The following is a 21,614-nucleotide window of genomic DNA, read 5'->3' on the forward strand; positions in this document are numbered from 1 at the left end:
CACGGTCCCTTTCATTTGGGCAGAGAGACGTCCCACGGTCCCTTTCATTTGGGCAGAGAGACGTCCCACGGTCCCTTTCATTTGGGCAGAGAGAGACGTCCCACGGTCCCTTTCATTTGGGCAGAGAGACGTCCCACGGTCCCTTTCATTTGGGCAGAGAGACGTCCCACGGTCCCTTTCATTTGGGCAGAGAGACGTCCCACGGTCCCTTTTATTTGGGCAGAGAGACGTCACAATCGGGAGTAAAAGCCTCAGGCCCATCTGGGTGCCCAAGCCTTGGCCGGCAGTGAGATAAGGTCTCCCGGTGATACCGGCGGCACCAGGGGAACCCCAGGCACCACTGCACCTTGGACCTTTCTAGTATTCCTATTAGACAGACGGATCCCAAGCTGAAAGCAGACAGCAAACAAACCAGTAGACAGCAGCTGCCTGTAACCCCCCCTCTCATTCCTATTGTCCTTATGTCTGGGGGGGGCCCACAGTGTAGGGAGGCCGGCCCATTATGTGCATCTATTCATTAAGTGGCGCCTTTGGGACTGCAATCTGTCAGCAGGCAATCTCTCCCCCCCCCCCCCATGGATTAGACCAGCCCTCAATCTGTAATGGCCACGCCCACAAGTGCCAGTTTCATAAACTGCCCACCACCCACGGGTGCAAAGTTTACTGGTGGGATAATAATTAGGGTTACCACCTTTCTAAAATATTTTTATGGGGGAAAAGACAAAAGGAGGCGGGTAGTGACGTAATAAGGGCGGGGCAATGACTTAAAGGGGCAGGGCGGTGACCCAAGGGCTGATGGAGGATGAGTTTAAAGAAGAGGTAAAATTGGGGCGGGGCAAGGGTGGGCCAGGGTTTCCTCTTAAGGGCAACTACATTGTCAGTAAATTTGTAATACTGGCCTCAGCGCTGGTGGGTGTTTTATTGGCTAGGCCGGTGGCAACCCTACAAAGGGGGCGGGGCAGCTGACTTAGTAGTATGGGTCCCTAGTAGGGTTGCAACCTATTCTGTGACTAATACTGGCCTTCAGCCTGGGGGCAGGATGTGATGTCATTTGGGGGCAGAGGTATGACAGAAGGGGCGGGGGGGAAGGTGGGTGTGGCCAGTAAGCGGTTGGGGAAATTGGTGGACCGGGCGGGGTTATAGGCGGAAAAAGAGGTGGGCCCATGGTAATAAAGGGTGATTGGCAGAAGAGAGGGCCAGCTAAGGGGAGGGATTTATGGGGTAAATTTGTAATACCAGTGCGGCCCTAGCTGGCGATTTACCAGGCTGACACTGCAACTGAATGATAATGGTGACTGCCATGCCTTTTCCCTGCACCCAGCGGGGCAGTTAATAAATCAGGCCTATCCCTTTAAATGCAACTGCCCCCCTTTAGTGACAGTTCCTAAAGCCCCCCCCCCCAGGCAGGGGAAGAAATCAGCCAGTTTATTCCCAGCATCAGGGGCCGGGGGAGCAGCCCGAGGGCCACAAGCGACTTTTCCAGTTCCTAAATGCAAACGGCCTCTCGGGCAGAGAAACAAATGAGCCCGGCCGCCATTCTGTCAGGGCATTACCTCATCCCGGCAACCAACATAAACAGGATCGGCTTTCACTGGGGGGGGGGGGTAAAATATCATCTCTTGCCCTTTAACCCCTTCTGCCCCCAACTGCCCAATCCAGGGTTCTGCTTATAAGTAACCCGGCAGCCCTTCCTGTTTGGGCAGGGGCTGATGGGAATGGGATAGGGACCTTAGATTGTAAGCTCACTGGGGCAGGGACTGATGGGAATGTGATAGGGACCTTAGATTGTAAGCTCACTGGGGCAGGGGCTGATGGGAATGGGATAGGGACCTTAGATTGTAAGCTCACTGGGGCAGGGGCTGATGGGAATGGGATAGGGCCCTTAGATTGTAAGCTCACTGGGGCAGGGGCTGATGGGAATGGGATAGGGACCTTAGATTGTAAGCTCACTGGGGCAGGGGCTGATGGGAATGGGATAGGGACCTTAGATTGTAAGCTCACTGGGGCAGGGACTGATGGGAATGGGATAGGGCCCTTAGATTGTAAGCTCACTGGGGCAGGGGCTGATGGGAATGGGATAGGGACCTTAGATTGTAAGGTCACTGGGGCAGGGACTGATGGGAATGGGATAGGGACCTTAGATTGTAAGCTCACTGGGGCAGGGACTGATGGGAATGGGATAGGGCCCTTAGATTGTAAGCTCACTGGGGCAGGGGCTGATGGGAATGGGATAGGGACCTTAGATTGTAAGCTCACTGGGGCAGGGACTGATGGGAATGGGATAGGGACCTTAGATTGTAAGCTCACTGGGGCAGGGGCTGATGGGAATGTGATAGGGACCTTAGATTGTAAGCTCACTGGGGCAGGGACTGATGGGAATGGGATAGGGACCTTAGATTGTAAGCTCACTGGGGCAGGGACTGATGGGAATGGGATAGGGACCTTAGATTGTAAGCTCACTGGGGCAGGGACTGATGGGAATGGGATAGGGACCTTAGATTGTAAGCTCACTGGGGCAGGGACTGATGGGAATGGGATAGGGACCTTAGAGTGTAAGCTCACTGGGGCAGGGACTGATGGGAGTGTGATAGGGACCTTAGATTGTAAGCTCACTGGGGCAGGGGCTGATGGGAATGGGATAGGGACCTTAGATTGTAAGCTCACTGGGGCAGGGACTGATGGGAATGGGATAGGGACCTTAGATTGTAAGCTCACTGGGGCAGGGACTGATGGGAATGGGATAGGGACCTTAGATTGTAAGCTCACTGGGGCAGGGGCTGATGGGAATGGGATAGGGACCTTAGATTGTAAGCTCACTGGGGCAGGGGCTGATGGGAATGGGATAGGGACCTTAGAGTGTAAGCTCACTGGGGCAGGGACTGATGGGAATGTGATAGGGGCCTTAGATTGTAAGCTCACTGGGGCAGGGACTGATGGGAATGGGATAGGGACCTTAGATTGTAAGCTCACTGGGGCAGGGGCTGATGGGAATGGGATAGGGTCCTTAGATTGTAAGCTCACTGGGGCAGGGACTGATGGAAATGGGATAGGGACCTTAGATTGTAAGCTCACTGGGGCAGGGACTGATGGGAATGGGATAGGGACCTTAGATTGTAAGCTCACTGGGGCAGGGGCTGATGGGAATGGGATAGGGTCCTTAGATTGTAAGCTCACTGGGGCAGGGACTGATGGAAATGGGATAGGGACCTTAGATTGTAAGCTCACTGGGGCAGGGGCTGATGGGAATGGGATAGGGACCTTATATGTAAGCTCACTGGGGCAGGGGCTGATGGGAATGTGATAGGGACCTTAGATTGTAAGCTCACTGGGGCAGGGGCTGATGGGAATGTGATAGGGACCTTAGATAGGGATAATCTGACACAGACCAATTTGTGCAGTTGAACAAACATCCTTTAAATACACAAACAACAAATGCCCCCCAGCACAGGCGTGGCTAGTGGCTACAACATGCCCGAGTGCCAGCTCCTGTGTGTGACGTTCCCTCTCCCAAAGATCAGCAGCACAACTGCCCTCCCATAGTGGCGCCTTCTATACGCAGTGCTGAACATAAACAACAGAAATACCCCCCCCCTACAGTCAGCGTTGGACAAACTCACCTTCATGGGGGGGGGGGTGTAATAAGGAAAAGCCCAGTCCCCTCCTCTCTTATTTTTTGTTGTTGTTTATGAAAGGCGTCATGAGTAGTTGGGTGCTTGGGTGCTGTAGCACCTTGAGACTATATAGAATAAGCCCCCGGGGGGGGGGGGATAAAGGTAGGTAAGGGCATGAAATGACCCATTGGAACAGAGAAAACCACCTTTTTCCTGGGGGGGGGGGGGCAGTTCTCCCCCCAGCTGGGCAAAGCAGCTCTTTATATTTTGCCCCTCACCCTGGGGCCCTAAGCAAGGAGGGGGGTGTGAGATTTGGGGACAACGTCCTAGACACACGGTCGGACTGGGCCGCGTGGGGCACCGGGAAAAAACCCAGCGGGCCCCTGGCGGCACAGACCCCATCCCTTTAGGGAGGGTGTTAGATGGGTGGTGGAGGCCAATTGGGGGGTGCAGGGGCCCCTGAACAGTAGCCCCAGTGGGCCCTGCAACCCCCAGTTCAACCCTGCCTAGACAGTGGCATAACTATATATACAGCAGACCCTGTAGTCACAGGGGGAGGGGCCTGGGCAGTAGGGGGGGCCCAGACCGCGGGGTCTGCTGTACCTTAGTAAATCTCTACCGCCGGCTACAAATCTCTTGCCATAGACTGACATTGGAATCAGGGGCGCCCTAGGCAACCCGGTCGGCCACCTCGCCCCTGCACCTTCCTCATTCGCCCCGGGGTTCACGTTGCGATTCAATGGACCGCGTAAGGACAAGCGGCGGGGGCAATGACTAAAGAGAGCGGACTAGGGGTAGGCAGGCGCCCCCCCAATCGTTGCGCCCTAGGCAGCTGCCTCTTCTGCCCGCCCCTAGTTCCGGCCCTGATTGGAATCACCGCAAGTAAAAGGCACCAAATCAGTTACAGAGGGTAAAGGAGCATGCTGGGAATTGTAGTCCAAGCACCAATGGTTACGCCACACGGGCGGGTACGAGCCACAGACAAGAATAACAAACAAAACAGAGGAATATTTACCAGTTTTGGTCGCAGGCGACAGCTGCCCTGTAAGGAGAGAAGAGCAGGGGGGGGGTTAGAGTGTCAGCCTTGGGGGTAAGGGGCAAATATTGGGGGGATTTCCAGCGGCCGGGGGTACTCACAGCAGTGTCGCTTTAAGCAGTTCTACTGTTCCTGCTTTCACTTCCCTATTGATGGTTTGTGCCCCGGGGAGGGGAGAGGCCGCCCCTCCCACTGTCATTGTCACTGCCTCCCTATGGCTTCTGGGCACGCGGGGGGGGGGGGGCAGCCTGGCTTATTTACCCCCCTCTGGGTCAGAACATCTGTAAAACAATATGTTGTTGAACTACAACTCCCAGAAGCCTTTACTAAAACAATGAATTCCTTGTAGCCCCCTCGCCGGCTGGAACCATAGTAATTCCACACTGTGTAGGGTTAATTGCAGCTCAGTTTTAGGGTGCCCCCCCCCAAAATCATGCTTGATTCCAATGTTATTAATAGGGAAAAAAATATAGGAAAGTGGGCGGCGCCCCTGGCTGCAGACTGCGCTGGTTTCTGTGCAACCACGCCCAGAAAGGGTTAACTGCCCCCCCCCCTGCACATCCCCAAAGAGACAAAATACAATAAAATGATCAAAATGTATTAAAAAAACATGTTTCTTAATGAGCTCAGGTCTGAAACATGAGGAAATGGGGGGGGGGATTAGGAATAAAAAAGCTCCAGCAGGCAAAGGGTGTGGGCTGTATTGACTGCAGGTGTTCTAAGCGTCAGCTGTTGCCATGGAAACACCCCGGAAGTGGTAACCTCAGCTGTGCCTGTCACTTCCTGGATGCTGTGAGCTGTTGTTGGTGCATCAGCCTATGGGTGAGTCTGTTTTCCTGTTCCTTCCACATGGCAGTGGGCACTAATGGGTTAATCCCATAAATGTACATTCCAGACCCAGTACCAGGGGGTTCTAATTCCCAATACCCACCGGCTCCGCCCCCAGGTCCAGCTCAACCCTACATGGTGTGTATGGATAGAAATGTGGTGGGATGTAGAGAAATATCTAATGGGGGATAGATATGTGGGGGGATGTAGAGAAATATCTAATGGGGGATAGAAATGTGGGGGGATGTAGAGAAATATCTAATGGGGGATAGAAATGTGGGGGATATAGAAATATCTAATGGGGGATAGAAATGTGGGGGGATATAGAAATATATAATGGGGGATAGAAATGTGGGGGATATAGAAATATCTAATGGGGGATAGAAATGTGGGGGGATGTAGAGAAATATCTAATGAAGGATAGAAATGTGGGGGGATGTAGAGAAATATATAATGGGGGATAGAAATGTGGGGGATATAGAAATATCTAATGGGGGATAGAAATGTGGGGGGATGTAGAGAAATATCTAATGGGGGATAGAAATGTGGGGGATATAGAAATATCTAATGGGGGATAGAAATGTGGGGGGATGTAGAGAAATATCTAATGAAGGATAGAAATGTGGGGGGATGTAGAGAAATATATAATGGGGGATAGAAATGTGGGGGATATAGAAATATCTAATGGGGGATAGAAATGTGGGGGGATGTAGAGAAATATCTAATGAAGGATAGAAATGTGGGGGGATGTAGAGAAATATCTAATGGGGGATAGAAATGTGGGGGGATGTAGAGAAATATCTAATGGGGGATAGAAATGTGGGGGGATGTAGAGAAATATCTAATGGGGGATAGAAATGTGGGGGGATGTAGAGAAATATATAATGGGGGATAGAAATGTGGGGGATATAGAAATATCTAATGGGGGATAGAATTGTTGGGGGGGGGTATAGAAATATTTAATGGGGATAGAATTGTGATGGGAATATAGAAATATATAATTGGGGATAGAATTGTTGGGGGGGTATAGAAATATCTAATGGGGGATAGAATTGTTGGGGGGGTATAGAAATATCTAATGGGGGATAGAATTGTTGGGGGGTATAGAAATATCTAATAGGGGATAGAATTGTTGGGGGGGTATAGAAATATCTAATGGGGGATAGAATTGTTGGGGGTATAGAAATATCTAATGGGGGATAGAATTGTTGGATGGGTATAGAAATATCTAATGGGGGATAGAATTGTTGGATGGGGATAGAATTATTGGATGGGTATAGAAATATCTAATGGGGGATAGAATTGTTGGGGGGGTATAGAAATATCTAATGGGGGATAGAATTGTTGGGGGGGTATAGAAATATCTAATGGGGGATAGAATTGTTGGGGGGTATAGAAATATCTAATGGGGGATAGAATTGTTGGGGGGGTATAGAAATATCTAATGGGGGATAGAATTGTTGGGGGGTATAGAAATATCTAATGGGGGATAGAATTGTTGGGGGGGTATAGAAATATCTAATGGGGGATAGAATTGTTGGAGGGGTATAGAAATATCTAATGGGGGATAGAATTGTTGGATGGGTATAGAAATATCTAATGGGGGATAGAATTATTGGATGGGTACAGAAATATCTAATGGGGGATAGAATTGTTGGATGGGTATAGAAATATCTAATGGGGGATAGAATTGTTGGATGGGTATAGAAATATCTAATGGGGGATAGAATTGTTGGGGGGGTATAGAAATATCTAATGGGGGATAGAATTGTTGGATGGGTATAGAAATATCTAATGGGGGATAGAATTGTTGGATGGGTATAGAAATATAATGGGGGGTAAAAATGTGTTTTAGGGGAATATAGGAATATCTAATGGGGGATAGAAATGTGGGGGGATGTATAGAAATATAATGGGGGGTAAAAATGTGTGTGAGGGGAATATAGAAATATATAATGGGGGATAGAAATATAGAAATGTGGGTGGAATGTATAGAAATGTGGGAGGGGGATTCTATAGAATTATATATATATATGAGGAAGAGGAGTCAGTCCATGAATCCTGGGCCTGGGGACACCCCAGCAAACCTTTGGTTGAGGCCAGAAGGGTGGGGGCTGGAGAAGGCAGCCAATCAGAATCAGCTGCAGCTTCAGTCAGACCATCACTACAAGCCTTTCCTCCCCTGTGTCAGACTAACAGGCCTATAGTTTTCCGGCTGAGGGCGGGATCCCTTCCAGGTCCAGTAACTCTGTCCCCCCCCTCCCCCACAGCACCATGGCCGGGAAACTGAAGTGGGTGACCGACATTGAGAAGTCTGTACTCATCAATAACTTCGAAAAGAGAGGCTGGGTCCAAGTGACGGAAAGCGAAGACTGGAACTTCTACTGGTAAGGCCTCCTTCCATTGTCATACAGAGACCTGGCCATGTGGTGGCGCTATAGAATAGGCCATTCCTGGCTAAGCTTGCACCCTCCCGTTATCCGCAGGATGAGCGTTCAGACCATCCGCAACTGCTTCAGCGTGGAGAACGGTTTCCGCCTGTCCGACGACCAGCTTGTCAATCACTTCCCAAACCATTATGAGCTCACCCGGAAGGACCTGATGGTCAAGAACATAAAGAGGTACCGGAAAGAGCAGGAGAAGGAGGGCAGCCCCCTGGCCGAGAAAGACGAAAATGGAAAATATCTCTATTTAGGTAAGTCCCCGTGTGTTCTATCACTCCTTCCATGTCTTGATGCACCTAGAACCAGGGTATGGCTATCTAGAACTCAATGATAAAACCTGCTAGGAAGAGGAATGCCAATAAGTAGGGTCACACATGGTCTGATCAGCAGTATCTTTTGGGGGCTCCTAATTGGAGTTTGGGTTATTCAGGCCCCTGTCTAAAGAGCAGGCTGGGCTCAGCCCACAAACAGGAAGTGATGTTGGGCTGGATATACGCTGGTACTAAAGACTGTTTCCATTACTTCCTACAGATTTTGTTCCGGTCACGTTTATGCTTCCGGCTGATTATAACCTCTTTGTGGAAGAGTTTCGGAAAAACCCCTCCAGCACGTGGATCATGAAGCCTTGTGGGAAAGCCCAAGGGAAGGGCATCTTTCTCATCAACAAACTGTCGCAGATCAAGAAATGGTCCAGGGACAGCAAAACCTCATCGTGAGTCAGGCAAACTCGCTGCAGCCTAAACTGGGAGTCATACAAACATGTTCCACCCTAATCTGGGGTCATGCTATCCTGTTCCACCTTAAACTGGGAGCCATACTAACCTGTTCCACCTTAAGCTGGGAGCCATACTAACCTGTTCCACCTTAAACTGGGAGCCATACTAACCTGTTCCACCTTAAGATGGGAGCCATACTAACCTGTTCCACCTTAAGATGGGAGCCATACTAACCTGTTCCACCTTAAGCTGGGAGCCATACTAACCTGTTCCACCTTAAACTGGGAGCCATACTATCCTGTTCCACCTTAAACTGGGAGCCATACAACATGCTACACCCTAATCTGGGGTCATACTAACCTGTTCCACCTTAAGCTGGGAGCCATACTAACCTGTTCCACCTTAAGATGGGAGCCATACTTACCTGTTCCACCTTAAGATGGGAGCTATACTAACTTGTTCCACCTTAGGATGGGAGTCATATTTACCTGTTCCACCTTAGGATGGGAGCCATACTTACCTGTTCCACCTTAGGATGGGAGTCATACTTACCTGTTCCACCTTAGGATGGGAGCCATACTTTCCTGTTCCACCTTAGGATGGGAGTCATACTTACCTGTTCCACCTTAAGCTGGGAATCATACAAACACGCTACACCCTAAGACAATGTATGTGTGGCTACGGGGCAGAAGGCATGCTGGGAAATTTCCGTGCCCTATGATGTATAAATCATGGCGTCATGGAGTTGTTTCCCCCCCCAGGTTTGTCTCACAGTCATCTAAAGAAGCCTACGTCATCTCCCTGTATATCGATAATCCTCTGCTGATCGGGGGGAAGAAGTTTGATCTGCGCTTGTACGTCCTGGTCACCACTTACCGGCCGCTCAAGTGCTACATGTAAGTTATTCCCCTGGCAATGACCCAGCTGGGAGCCTTTGCAGCAGTGCCACGTTCCGAGGATCTGTGCATTCCCAGCTGTATCGGCCCCTAGTGGCTGACTGCTGAATTACAGGCTGTTTTTACATTTAATAAAAACCCCAATCTCCAGGTGATTCTGACCAGGGGGCGTGTCCTTTCAGGTACAAGTTGGGGTTCTGTCGCTTCTGCACCGTGAAGTACACGCCCAGCACCAACGAATTAGACAACATGTTCGTACATCTCACAAACGTCGCCATCCAGAAGCACGGGGTAAGCGCGGCCCCATCTCTGTAGAGTGAAAAAAATATTTACCCCCATATGTAATAAAAGGCGCTAAGTTTGCCCAGGAGCAGTAACCCGTAGCAACCAATGAGATGTTTGCTTTTTAAACCGGTAAATGCTTCCTGCTAATTGGTTGCTATGGGTTACTGCCCCTGGGCAAACTAAGAGTCTTTTATTACATAACCCCCATAAGTCATAATCACTCTCCCATTATAGGAAACGCTAAGCTCCTCCCTCCCCGCTGTGCTGCTTGTGCTCTCACGAGGGCTGATATTGGCGGTTTTTATATCACCAGGACGACTACAATCACGTCCACGGCGGGAAGTGGACGGTGAGCAATTTGCGTTTGTACCTGGAGAGCACGCGAGGCCAAGAAGTGACCGATAAACTGTTCGATGAGATTCACTGGATAATCGTCCAATCCCTGAAGGCCGTCGCGGTGAGTCGTTTCATTGGGGCCCGAGGCAGATTGAACACCGCCGGATTAGTAGTAGTTCTGCCTGGGGGGGGGGGATATAATGTACAATAGTGCAGCCCATTTTTCAGGAAGGTGAGGGGAGCAGTTTCCTGTTGCGCTTTTCACTTCCTTTTTGGTCTGGTATACCCTGGGACAGACCACTGAACAGAAAGCTTGCAGGGAAATTCAAATGAAACCACGAGAAGTTTATGGGGCCCCGGCTGTTCCCAAATCTGCCAGCAGGTGGGGCAAGTGGCACAGATACCTCAGTGAGCCTCGGAACATGGAGATTATCTGGGGTAGGGGCGGTGTTCTTTAATAGCCCCAACTATTATACCCCAATGTTTCTATATATCTGTAACCTTGTTATGGGCTAAGGGGGCCCAGCCTGAAGGCCAGTTAGGGGGGGATTTGGGGTGAGTGCTTATTTGTGCCCTGGGTACCCCTGGAACTATAGCGGGGTGACTGTTACCCCAATGTTTCTATATATCTGTAACCTTGTTATGGGCTAAGGGGGCCCAGCCTGAAGGCCAGTTAGGGGGGGATTTGGGGTGAGTGCTTATTTGTGCCCTGGGTACCCCTGGAACTATAGCGGGGTGACTGTTACCCCAATGTTTCTATATATCTGTAACCTTGTTATGGGCTAAGGGGGCCCAGCCTGAAGGCCAGTTAGGGGGGGATTTGGGGTGAGTGCTTATTTGTCCCCTGGGTACCCCTGGAACTATAGCGGGGTGACTGTTACCCCAATGTTTCTATATATCTGTAACCTTGTTATGGGCTAAGGGGGCCCAGCCTGAAGGCCAGTTAGGGGGGGGATTTGGGGTGAGTGCTTATTTGTGCCCTGGGTACCCCTGGAACTATAGCGGGGTGACTGTTACCCCAATGTTTCTATATATCTGTAACCTTGTTATGGGCTAAGGGGGCCCAGCCTGAAGGCCAGTTAGGGGGGGATTTGGGGTGAGTGCTTATTTGTGCCCTGGGTACCCCTGGAACTATAGCGGGGTGACTGTTACCCCAATGTTTCTATATATCTGTAACCTTGTTATGGGCTAAGGGGGCCCAGCCTGAAGGCCAGTTAGGGGGGGATTTGGGGTGAGTGCTTATTTGTGCCCTGGGTAACCCTGGAACTATAGCGGGGTGACTGTTACCCCAATGTTTCTATATATCTGTAACCTTGTTATGGGCTAAGGGGGCCCAGCCTGAAGGCCAGTTAGGGGGGGATTTGGGGTGAGTGCTTATTTGTGCCCTGGGTACCCCTGGAACTATAGTGGGGTGACTGTTACCCCAATGTTTCTATATATCTGTAACCTTGTTATGGGCTAAGGGGGCCCAGCCTGAAGGCCAGTTACGGGGGGATTTGGGGTGAGTGCTCGGGGTACCCCAATGGTTTCCCTGTTAGGCTGCAGAAGTGTCTCTGTATAAAGAATATATGAGACATGTTTAGGTTACTGTGCCAAGACTGCGGGCAGCTCTATAACCAATGAGTAAGAGAGAGACAGTCGGTTTTAAATCTCAGTGTCTTGTTTCACAGTCTGGATCCCCTTGTCTGGAGAATCCGAGCCAAATCCCATTTGTTCTGCTTGTTCTATCATATTTATGTTATACGATCCGACTGTATTCAATTCAGTAAAAACCCTCATCTCATAACTCGGGGATACATTTCTCTAACACAAGTTTTAATTATTGGTTTCTGAGAAACATAACCCAAATACATAGACAAGGAATGTTCTGGGCACACAATAAGCTGTACCCCCATACTGTACTGTCTAAGGGAAACACTATGGCACCTCCTACCCATATGTATAAATACAAATATACAGAGAAGGAATGTTCTGGGCACACAATAAGCTGTACCCCCATACTGTACTGTCTAAGGGAAACACTATGGCACCTCCTACCCATATGTATAAATACAAATATACAGAGAAGGAATGCTCTGGGCACACAATAAGCTATACCCCCATACTGTACTGTCTAAGGGAAACACTATGGCACCCCCTACCCATATGTATAAATACAAATATACAGAGAAGGAATGTTCTGGGCACACAATAAGCTGTACCCCCATACTGTACTGTCTAAGGGAAACACTATGGCACCTCCTACCCATATGTATAAATACAAATATACAGAGAGGGAATGTTCTGGGCACACAATAAGCTGTACCCCCATACTGTACTGTCTAAGGGAAACACTATGGCACCCCCTACCCATATGTATAAATACAAATATACAGAGAGGGAATGTTCTGGGCACACAATAAGCTGTACCCCCATAGTGTACTGTCTAAGGGAAACACTATGGCACCCCCTACCCATATGTATAAATACAAATATACAGAGAAGGAATGTTCTGGGCACACAATAAGCTGTACCCCCATACTGTACTGTCTAAGGGAAACACTATGGCACCCCCTACCCATATGTATAAATACAAATATACAGAGAGGGAATGTTCTGGGCACACAATAAGCTGTACCCCCATACTGTACTGTCTAAGGGAAACACTATGGCAGCTTCTACACGCAATGCTCATCCACCACTGGACCCTGAAACATTGTAAGCAGCAGTCCTGCCCTGCTTTATGGCTGAGATTCTAGCTATCTGTATAACAGAGCATTCTGTCACAGTGGCACAGATCCTATCTGATCCCCCCATTGTAAGCAGCAGTCCTGCCCTGCTTTATGGCTGAGATTCTAGCTATCTGTATAACAGAGCATTCTGTCACAGTGGCACAGATCCTATCTGATCCCCCCCCCCCATTGTAAGCAGCAGTCCTGCCCTGCTTTATGGCTGAGATTCTAGCTATCTGTATAACAGAGCATTCTGTCACAGTGGCACAGATCCTATCTGATCCCCCCATTGTAAGCAGCAGTCCTGCCCTGCTTTATGGCTGAGATTCTAGCTATCTGTATAACAGAGCATTCTGTCACAGTGGCACAGATCCTATCTGATCCCCCCCATTGTAAGCAGCAGTCCTGCCCTGCTTTATGGCTGAGATTCTAGCTATCTGTATAACAGAGCATTCTGTCACAGTGGCACAGATCCTATCTGATCCCCCCCATTGTAAGCAGCAGTCCTGCCCTGCTTTATGGCTGAGATTCTAGCTATCTGTATAACAGAGCATTCTGTCACAGTGACACAGATCCTATCTGATTCCCCCCCCCATTGTAAGCAGCAGTCCTGCCCTGCTTTATGGCTGAGATTCTAGCTATCTGATCCCCCCATTGTAAGCAGCAGTCCTGCCCTGCTTTATGGCTGAGATTCTAGCTATCTGTATAACAGAGCATTCTGTCACAGTGGCACAGATCCTATCTGATCCCCCCATTGTAAGCAGCAGTCCTGCCCTGCTTTATGGCTGAGATTCTAGCTATCTGTATAACAGAGCATTCTGTCACAGTGACACAGATCCTATCTGATCCCCCCATTGTAAGCAGCAGTCCTGCCCTGCTTTATGGCTGAGATTCTATCTGTATAACAGTGGCCCCACTGGTTTGTATGTTTAATAGTGAATATTCTGTGTTGCAGCCTGTAATGAATAATGACAAGCATTGCTTTGAGTGCTACGGATATGATATTATCATTGATGACAAGTTAAAGCCGTGGCTCATTGAGGTGAGCATTGGGGTTTTATCCTGGTTTCATTTCACAAAACACACAGGTCATTCCATTACACTCATTCACACTGTGGTATAATGTGATTTGAAGTGGGCTGGATCAGAACCTTCTTTTAGCCAATCAGAGCAAAAGCAGTAGCTGATCACAGTATTGAGGTAGCCAGACATGAACATATCTGGTTGGACAGACCAATAGGCCAATAGGATCCTTGGAACAGTCACAGGGCTAGACCAACCTGTAGCCAATAGGATCCTTGGAACAGTCACAGGGCTAGACCAACCTGTAGCCAATAGAATCCTTGGAACAGTCACAGGGCTAGACCAACCTGTAGCCAATAGAATCCTTGGAACAGTCACAGGGTCAGACCAACCTGTAGCCAATCAGAGCATTAGGACATTCCCAGGGCCAGACCAACCTGTAGCCAATCAGAGCATTAGAACATTCCCAGGGCCAGACCAACCTGTAGCCAATCAGAGCATTAGAACATTCCCAGGGCCAGACCAACCTGTAGCCAATCAGAGCATTAGGACATTCCCAGGGCCAGACCAACCTGTAGCCAATCAGAGCATTAGAACATTCCCAGGGCCAGACCAACCTGTAGCCAATCAGAGCATTAGAACATTCCCAGGGCCAGACCAACCTGTAGCCAATCAGAGCATTAGAACATTCCCAGGGCCAGACCAACCTGTAGCCAATCAGAGCATTAGAACATTCCCAGGGCCAGACCAACCTGTAGCCAATCAGAGCATTAGAACATTCCCAGGGCCAGACCAGCCTGTAGCCAATCAGAGCATTGGAACATTCCCAGGGCCAGACCAACCTGTAGCCAATCAGAGCATTGGAACATTCCCAGGGCCAGACCAACCTGTAGCCAATAGGATCCTTGGAACAGTCACAAGGCTAGACCAACCTGTAGCCAATAGGATCCTTGGAACCATCACAGGGCCAGACCAACCTGTAGCCAATAGGATCCTTAGAATTTTCACAGGTCTAGACCAACCTGTAGCCAATAAGATCCCTAGAACTGCCACAGGGCTAGACCAACTTTTAGCCAATAGGATTCTTGGAACCGTCACATGGCTAGACCAACCTGTAGCCAATCAAACCCTTAGAACATCTGCAGGGACAAACCAACCTGTAGCCAATTGGAGTTTCAAAAGACTAATCATGTGTTTAGCCAATGGGAACATTACAATGATGATAACACAATGGGCAAAAGGACCAACTGCAACAGGAATATTTATCTCGCAGGTGAATGCGTCTCCGTCCCTGACGTCGAGCACGGCCAACGACCGCATCCTGAAATACAACCTCATCAATGACACCCTGAACATCGTGGTGCCCAACGGGGAGACCCCCGACTGCAAGATGAACAAACACCCCCCCAGAGAGGTGCTCGGCCACTACGAGATACTGTAGGTTGCACCACAACTGTGTTATAAAATGCGTCTAATCTGCCCGTAATGCGACCGTCGGCTTGTGTTGCAGGTACGACGAGGAGGCAGCGCAGGCGGATGGGGCAGAGCGAGACCTGAAGTGTCGGGTAGGGCAACCGGCTGGGGTAAAAGGAAGCCGAACAAGGGATTCTGGGAGACCTGTGATTACGACTTGGAAGTAGGCCGGCCCCCAACCCGCGTGGGAGAAACCCAGCCAATCACTTTTATTTTCCCTGCACCCCCCTTATTTATTGTATAAATAACATTGCGAAATGTCTTCCCTTTGTCTCTATAAATATAATGAGCTGCTGTACAGTATGGGGGTGGGGCTTATTGTGTGCCCAGAGCATTCCTTCTCTGTATATTTGTATTTATACATATGGGTAGGGGGTGCCATAGTGTTTCCCTTAGACAGTACAGTATGGGGGGTACAGCTTATTGTGTGCCCAGAACATTCCCTCTCTGTATATTTGTATTTATACATATGGGTAGGGGGTGCCATAGTGTTTCCCTTAGACAGTACAGTATGGGGGTACAGCTTATTGTGTGCCCAGAACATTCCCTCTCTGTATATTTGTATTTATACATATGGGTAGGGGGTGCCATAGTGTTTCCCTTAGACAGTACAGTATGGGGGTACAGCTTATTGTGTGCCCAGAACATTCCTTCTCTGTATATTTGTATTTATACATATGGGTAGGGGGTGCCATAGTGTTTCCCTTAGACAGTACAGTATGGGGGTACAGCTTATTGTGTGCCCAGAACATTCCCTCTCTGTATATTTGTATTTATACATATGGGTAGGGGGTGCCATAGTGTTCCCTTAGACAGTACAGTATGGGGGTACAGCTTATTGTGTGCCCAGAACATTCCCTCTCTGTATATTTGTATTTATACATATGGGTAGGGGGTGCCATAGTGTTTCCCTTAGACAGTACAGTATGGGGGTACAGCTTATTGTGTGCCCAGAACATTCCTTCTCTGTATATTTGTATTTATACATATGGGTAGGGGGTGCCATAGTGTTTCCCTTAGACAGTACAGTATGGGGGTACAGCTTATTGTGTGCCCAGAACGTTCCTTCTCTGTATATTTGTATTTATACATATGGGTAGGGGGTGCCATAGTGTTTCCCTTAGACAGTACAGTATGGGGGTACAGCTTATTGTGTGCCCAGAACATTCCCTCTCTGTATATTTGTATTTATACATATGGGTAGGAGGTGCCATAGTGTTTCCCTTAGACAGTACAGTATGGGGGTGGGGCTTATTGTGTGCCCAGAACATTCCTTCTCTGTATATTTGTATTTATACATATGGGTAGGGGGTGCCATAGTGTTTCCCTTAGACAGTACAGTATGGGGGTACAGCTTATTGTGTGCCCAGAACATTCCTTCTCTGTATATTTGTATTTATACATATGGGTAGGAGGTGCCATAGTGTTTCCCTTAGACAGTACAGTATGGGGGTACAGCCTGTATATGTGCCCGCTGTACCAGTATAGAAGCCCCCGTGCCAGTGTTGGGGGGGACAAAAGGAGACAATGTGGGGAATTTATCAGCACTGACAGTGTTGCAGCCTATAAAGCAGCGCCGGAGGGTTCTGGGCTCAGCGGAGCGGAGAACATTCTGCATTGATGGAGCGGAACTGGAAGCGCTGTCGGGAGCGAATAACAGAGTTATGATTGCGCAGTAAGTGAAGTAGAAGGAGGTCGCGCTCCGTCGCACACAGAGTAATATTCCCCGCTGGGTCGGGTTTGGTATATTGTGCCGGTGACCCACAACACTAATTGCAGTTGGGTTAATTGGCGACTATGCGCTGGTGTCCGACCGACCCCCCCCCCCCCCCAGCGAGCAGAACACATGAGCTTGTGGTTATATTCCCTGCACTGCTGGTTCTCACTATTGAAACAGGATCAACTGCCCTAAATATTCCTCCCCAGGGGGCGGAGCTTGAGCCGGGAGTTCCACCCCCCCCCCAAGAGAAATGCCCCAGCGTGCACTGACTGAACAATGAAGCTCACATTCCTGCGCTGCTGAGCACTGGGGAGGCATGCAGGGAATGCGACAGCACTGCACTCTCACCTTGGACTTTTGTACTGAGTCGCAACACTGCACGTGGGTTTTGTGAGTCGCATTTTGCTGGCTGTGCCAACTCAGAGGGAGTATGAAGCACAGACTGTCTGTAGGCTCATTTATTACTGCCCTGGGGGTAATGCAGGGGTATTTAAGGGGGTGAAATATCACCCCTTAGAGAGCAAGCTCCCTGGGCCAATACCCTGCCTTCATTTGGTACAGAGAAACTCTACCCAGAGTCATACACTCCCCCCTGCAAAGTCACGAGTACCAGGAAATACACTCCCCCGTGCAAAGGAAGCAGAGACAGTCACATGGGTACCGGGAAATACACTCCCCCGTGCAAAGGAAGCAGAGACAGTCACACGGGTACCGGGAAATACACTCCCCCGTGCACAGGAAGCAGAGACAGTCACACGGGTACCGGGAAATACACTCCCCCGTGCAAAGGAAGCAGAGACAGTCACACGGGTACCGGGAATACACTCCCCCCATGCAAAGGAAGCAGAGACAGTCACACGGGTACCGGGAAATACACTCCCCGTGCAAAGGAAGCAGAGACAGTCACATGGGTACCAGGAAATACACTCCCCCGTGCACAGGAAGCAGAGACAGTCACATGGGTACCGGGAAATACACTCCCCCGTGCACAGGAAGCAGAGACAGTCACACGGGTACCGGGAAATACACTCCCCCGTGCAAAGGAAGCAGAGACAGTCACACGGGTACCGGAAATACATCCCCCGTGCAAAGGAAGCAGAGACAGTCACATGGGTACAGGAAATACACTCCCCCGTGCAAAGGAAGCAGAGACAGTCACACAGTCCGAACCCCGCAGGAACCGGGAAATACACTCCCCCGTGCAAAGGAAGCAGAGACAGTCACACGGGTACCAGGAAATACACTCCCCGTGCAAAGGAAGCAGAGACAGTCACACGGGTACCGGAAATACACTCCCCCGTGCAAAGGAAGCAGAGACAGTCACACGGGTACCGGGAAATACACTCCCCCGTGCAAAGGAAGCAGAGACAGTCACACGGGGTACCGGGAAATACACTCCCCCGTGCAAAGGAAGCAGAGACAGTCACAGGGGTACCGGGAAATACACTCCCCCCGTGCAAAGGAAGCAGAGACAGTCACACGGGTACCGGGAAATACACTCCCCCGTGCAAAGGAAGCAGAGACAGTCACACGGGTACCGGGAAATACACTCCCCCGTGCAAAGGAAGCAGAGACAGTCACACGGGTACCGGGAAATACACTCCCCCGTGCAAAGGAAGCAGAGACAGTCACACGGGTACCGGGAAATACACTCCCCCGTGCAAAGGAAGCAGAGACAGTCACACGGGTACCGGGAAATACACTCCCCCGTGCAAAGGAAGCAGAGACAGTCACACGGGTACCGGGAAATACACTCCCCCGTGCAAAGGAAGCAGAGACAGTCACACGGGTACCGGGAAATACACTCCCCCGTGCAAAGGAAGCAGAGACAGTCACACGGGTACCGGGAAATACACTCCCCCGTGCAAAGGAAGCAGAGACAGTCACACGGGTACCGGGAAATACACTCCCCCGTGCAAAGGAAGCAGAGACAGTCACACGGGTACCGGGAAATACACTCCCCGTGCAAAGGAAGCAGAGACAGTCACACGGGTACCGGGAAATACACTCCCCCGTGCAAAGGAAGCAGAGACAGTCACACGGGTACCGGGAAATACACTCCCCCGTGCAAAGGAAGCAGAGACAGTCACACGGGTACCGGAATACACTCCCCCGTGCAAGGAAGCAGAGCAGTCACACGGGACCGGGAAATACACTCCCCGTGCAAAGGAAGCAGAGACAGTCACACGGGTACCGGGAAATACACTCCCCCGTGCAAAGGAAGCAGAGACAGTCACACGGGTACCGGGAAATACACTCCCCCGTGCAAAGGAAGCAGAGACAGTCACACGGGTACCGGGAAATACACTCCCCCGTGCAAAGGAAGCAGAGACAGTCACACGGGTACGGGAATACCCCCGGCAGGAGCAGAATCACACGGTCGGAACCCCCCGTGCAAAGGAAGCAGAGACAGTCACACGGGTACCGGGAAATACACTCCCCCGTGCAAAGGAAGCAGAGACAGTCACACGGGTACCGGGAAATACACTCCCCCGTGCAAAGGAAGCAGAGACAGTCACACGGGTACCGGGAAATACACTCCCCCGTGCAAAGGAAGCAGAGACAGTCACACGGGTACCGGGAAATACACTCCCCCGTGCAAAGGAAGCAGAGACAGTCACACGGGTACCGGGAAATACACTCCCCCGTGCAAAGGAAGCAGAGACAGTCCACACGGGTACCGGGAAATACACTCCCCCGTGCAAAGGAAGCAGAGACAGTCACACGGGTACGGGAAATACACTCCCCCGTGCAAAGGAAGCAGAGACAGTCACACGGGTACCGGGAAATACACTCCCCCGTGCAAAGGAAGCAGAGACAGTCACACGGGTACCGGGAAATACACTCCCCCGTGCAAAAGGAAGCAGAGACAGTCACACGGGTACCGGGAAATACACTCCCCCGTGCAAGGAAGCAGAGACAGTCACACGGGTACCGGGAAATACACTCCCCCGTGCAAAGGAAGCAGAGACAGTCACACGGGTACCGGGAAATACACTCCCCCGTGCAAAGGAAGCAGAGACAGTCACACGGGTACCGGAAATACACTCCCCCGTGCAAAGGAAGCAGAGACAGTCACACGGGTACCGGAAATACACTCCCCCGTGCAAAGGAAGCCAGAGACAGTCACACGGGTACCGGGAAATACACTCCCCCGTGCAAAGGAAGCAGAGACAGTCACACGGGTACCGGGAAATACACTCCCCCGTGCAAAGGAAGCAGAGACAGTCACACGGGTACCGGGAAATACACTCCCCCGTGCAAAGGAAGCAGAGACAGTCACACGGGTACCGGGAAATACACTCCCCCGTGCAAAGGAAGCAGAGACAGTCACACGGGTACCGGGAAATACACTCCCCGTGCAAAGGAAGCAGAGACAGTCACACGGGTACCGGGAAATACACTCCCCCGTGCAAAGGAAGCAGAGACAGTCACACGGGTACCGGGAAATACACTCCCCCGTGCAAAGGAAGCAGAGACAGTCACACGGGTACCGGGAAATACACTCCCCCGTGCACAGGAAGCAGAGACAGTCACACGGGTACCGGGAAATACACTCCCCCGTGCAAAGGAAGCAGAGACAGTCACACGGGTACCGGGAAATACACTCCCCCGTGCAAAGGAAGCAGAGACAGTCACACGGGTACCGGGAAATACACTCCCCCGTGCAAAGGAAGCAGAGACAGTCACACGGGTACCGGGAAATACACTCCCCCGTGCAAAGGAAGCAGAGACAGTCACACGGGTACCGGGAAATACACTCCCCGTGCACAGGAAGCAGAGACAGTCCACACGGGTACCGGGAAATACACTCCCCCGTGCAAAGGAAGCATAGACAGTCACACGGGTACCGGGAAATACACTCCCCCGTGCAAAGGAAGCAGAGACAGTCACACGGGTACGGGAAATACACTCCCCGTGCAAAGGAAGCAGAGACAGTCACACGGGTACCGGGAAATACACTCCCCCGTGCAAAGGAAGCAGAGACAGTCACACGGGTACCGGGAAATACACTCCCCCGTGCAAAGGAAGCAGAGACAGTCACACGGGTACCGGGAAATACACTCCCCCGTGCAAAGGAAGCAGAGACAGTCACACGGGTATTGGGAAATACACTCCCCCGTGCAAAGGAAGCAGAGACAGTCACACGGGTACCGGGAAATACACTCCCCCGTGCAAGGAAGCAGAGACAGTCACACGGTACGGGAATACCCCCGGGGGGGGAAATACACTCCCCCGTGCAAAGGAAGCAGAGACAGTCACACGGGGTACCGGGAAATACACTCCCCCGTGCAAAGGAAGCAGAGACAGTCACACGGGTACCGGGAAATACACTCCCCCGTGCAAAGGAAGCAGAGACAGTCACATGGGTACCGGGAAATACACTCCCCCGTGCAAAGGAAGCAGAGACAGTCACACGGGTACCGGGAAATACACTCCCCCGTGCAAAGGAAGCAGAGACAGTCACAGGGTTACCGGGAGATACACTCCCACAATCCTTTACTTCCCAAAGCACACTTTTATTTATAATATAA

General features: G+C 50.6%; 1 protein-coding gene across 2 annotated transcripts; it reads left to right on the forward strand.

The window, feature by feature from the left end:
- The first annotated feature begins 5,373 nt into the window (after positions 1-5,373).
- Positions 5,374-15,653, forward strand: ttll1 (tubulin tyrosine ligase like 1). 2 transcript variants are annotated; one of them, XM_031898481.1, is made up of 10 exons: positions 5,374-5,469; positions 7,746-7,862; positions 7,962-8,170; positions 8,451-8,631; positions 9,397-9,531; positions 9,714-9,822; positions 10,130-10,273; positions 13,819-13,905; positions 15,160-15,323; positions 15,397-15,653. In XM_031898481.1, exons 2-10 carry the CDS (start codon positions 7,750-7,752, stop codon positions 15,524-15,526), a joined length of 1,272 nt encoding a protein of 423 aa, XP_031754341.1. In that variant the 5' UTR covers positions 5,374-5,469; positions 7,746-7,749; the 3' UTR covers positions 15,527-15,653. The 2 variants fall into 2 exon arrangements, with proteins under 2 accessions (XP_031754341.1, XP_031754342.1); XM_031898482.1 differs by lacking the exon at positions 5,374-5,469 and adding an exon at positions 5,525-5,613.
- The last annotated feature ends 5,961 nt before the right edge of the window (positions 15,654-21,614 follow it).

The sequence above is a fragment of the Xenopus tropicalis genome, chromosome 3, assembly GCF_000004195.4.
Source record: "Xenopus tropicalis strain Nigerian chromosome 3, UCB_Xtro_10.0, whole genome shotgun sequence".
Lineage (NCBI taxonomy): Eukaryota > Metazoa > Chordata > Amphibia > Anura > Pipidae > Xenopus > Xenopus tropicalis.

Excerpts from the sequence above, each read along its gene's own strand:
- ttll1 (XM_031898481.1), top strand. The coding sequence starts at position 7,750 with ATGGCCGGGAAACTGAAGTGGGTGACCGACATTGAGAAGTCTGTACTC. Across the intron at positions 8,632-9,396 it reads AGGGACAGCAAAACCTCATC|GTTTGTCTCACAGTCATCTA; the intron begins GTGAGTCAGGCA and ends TTCCCCCCCCAG. Across the intron at positions 9,823-10,129 it reads TCGCCATCCAGAAGCACGGG|GACGACTACAATCACGTCCA; the intron begins GTAAGCGCGGCC and ends TTATATCACCAG.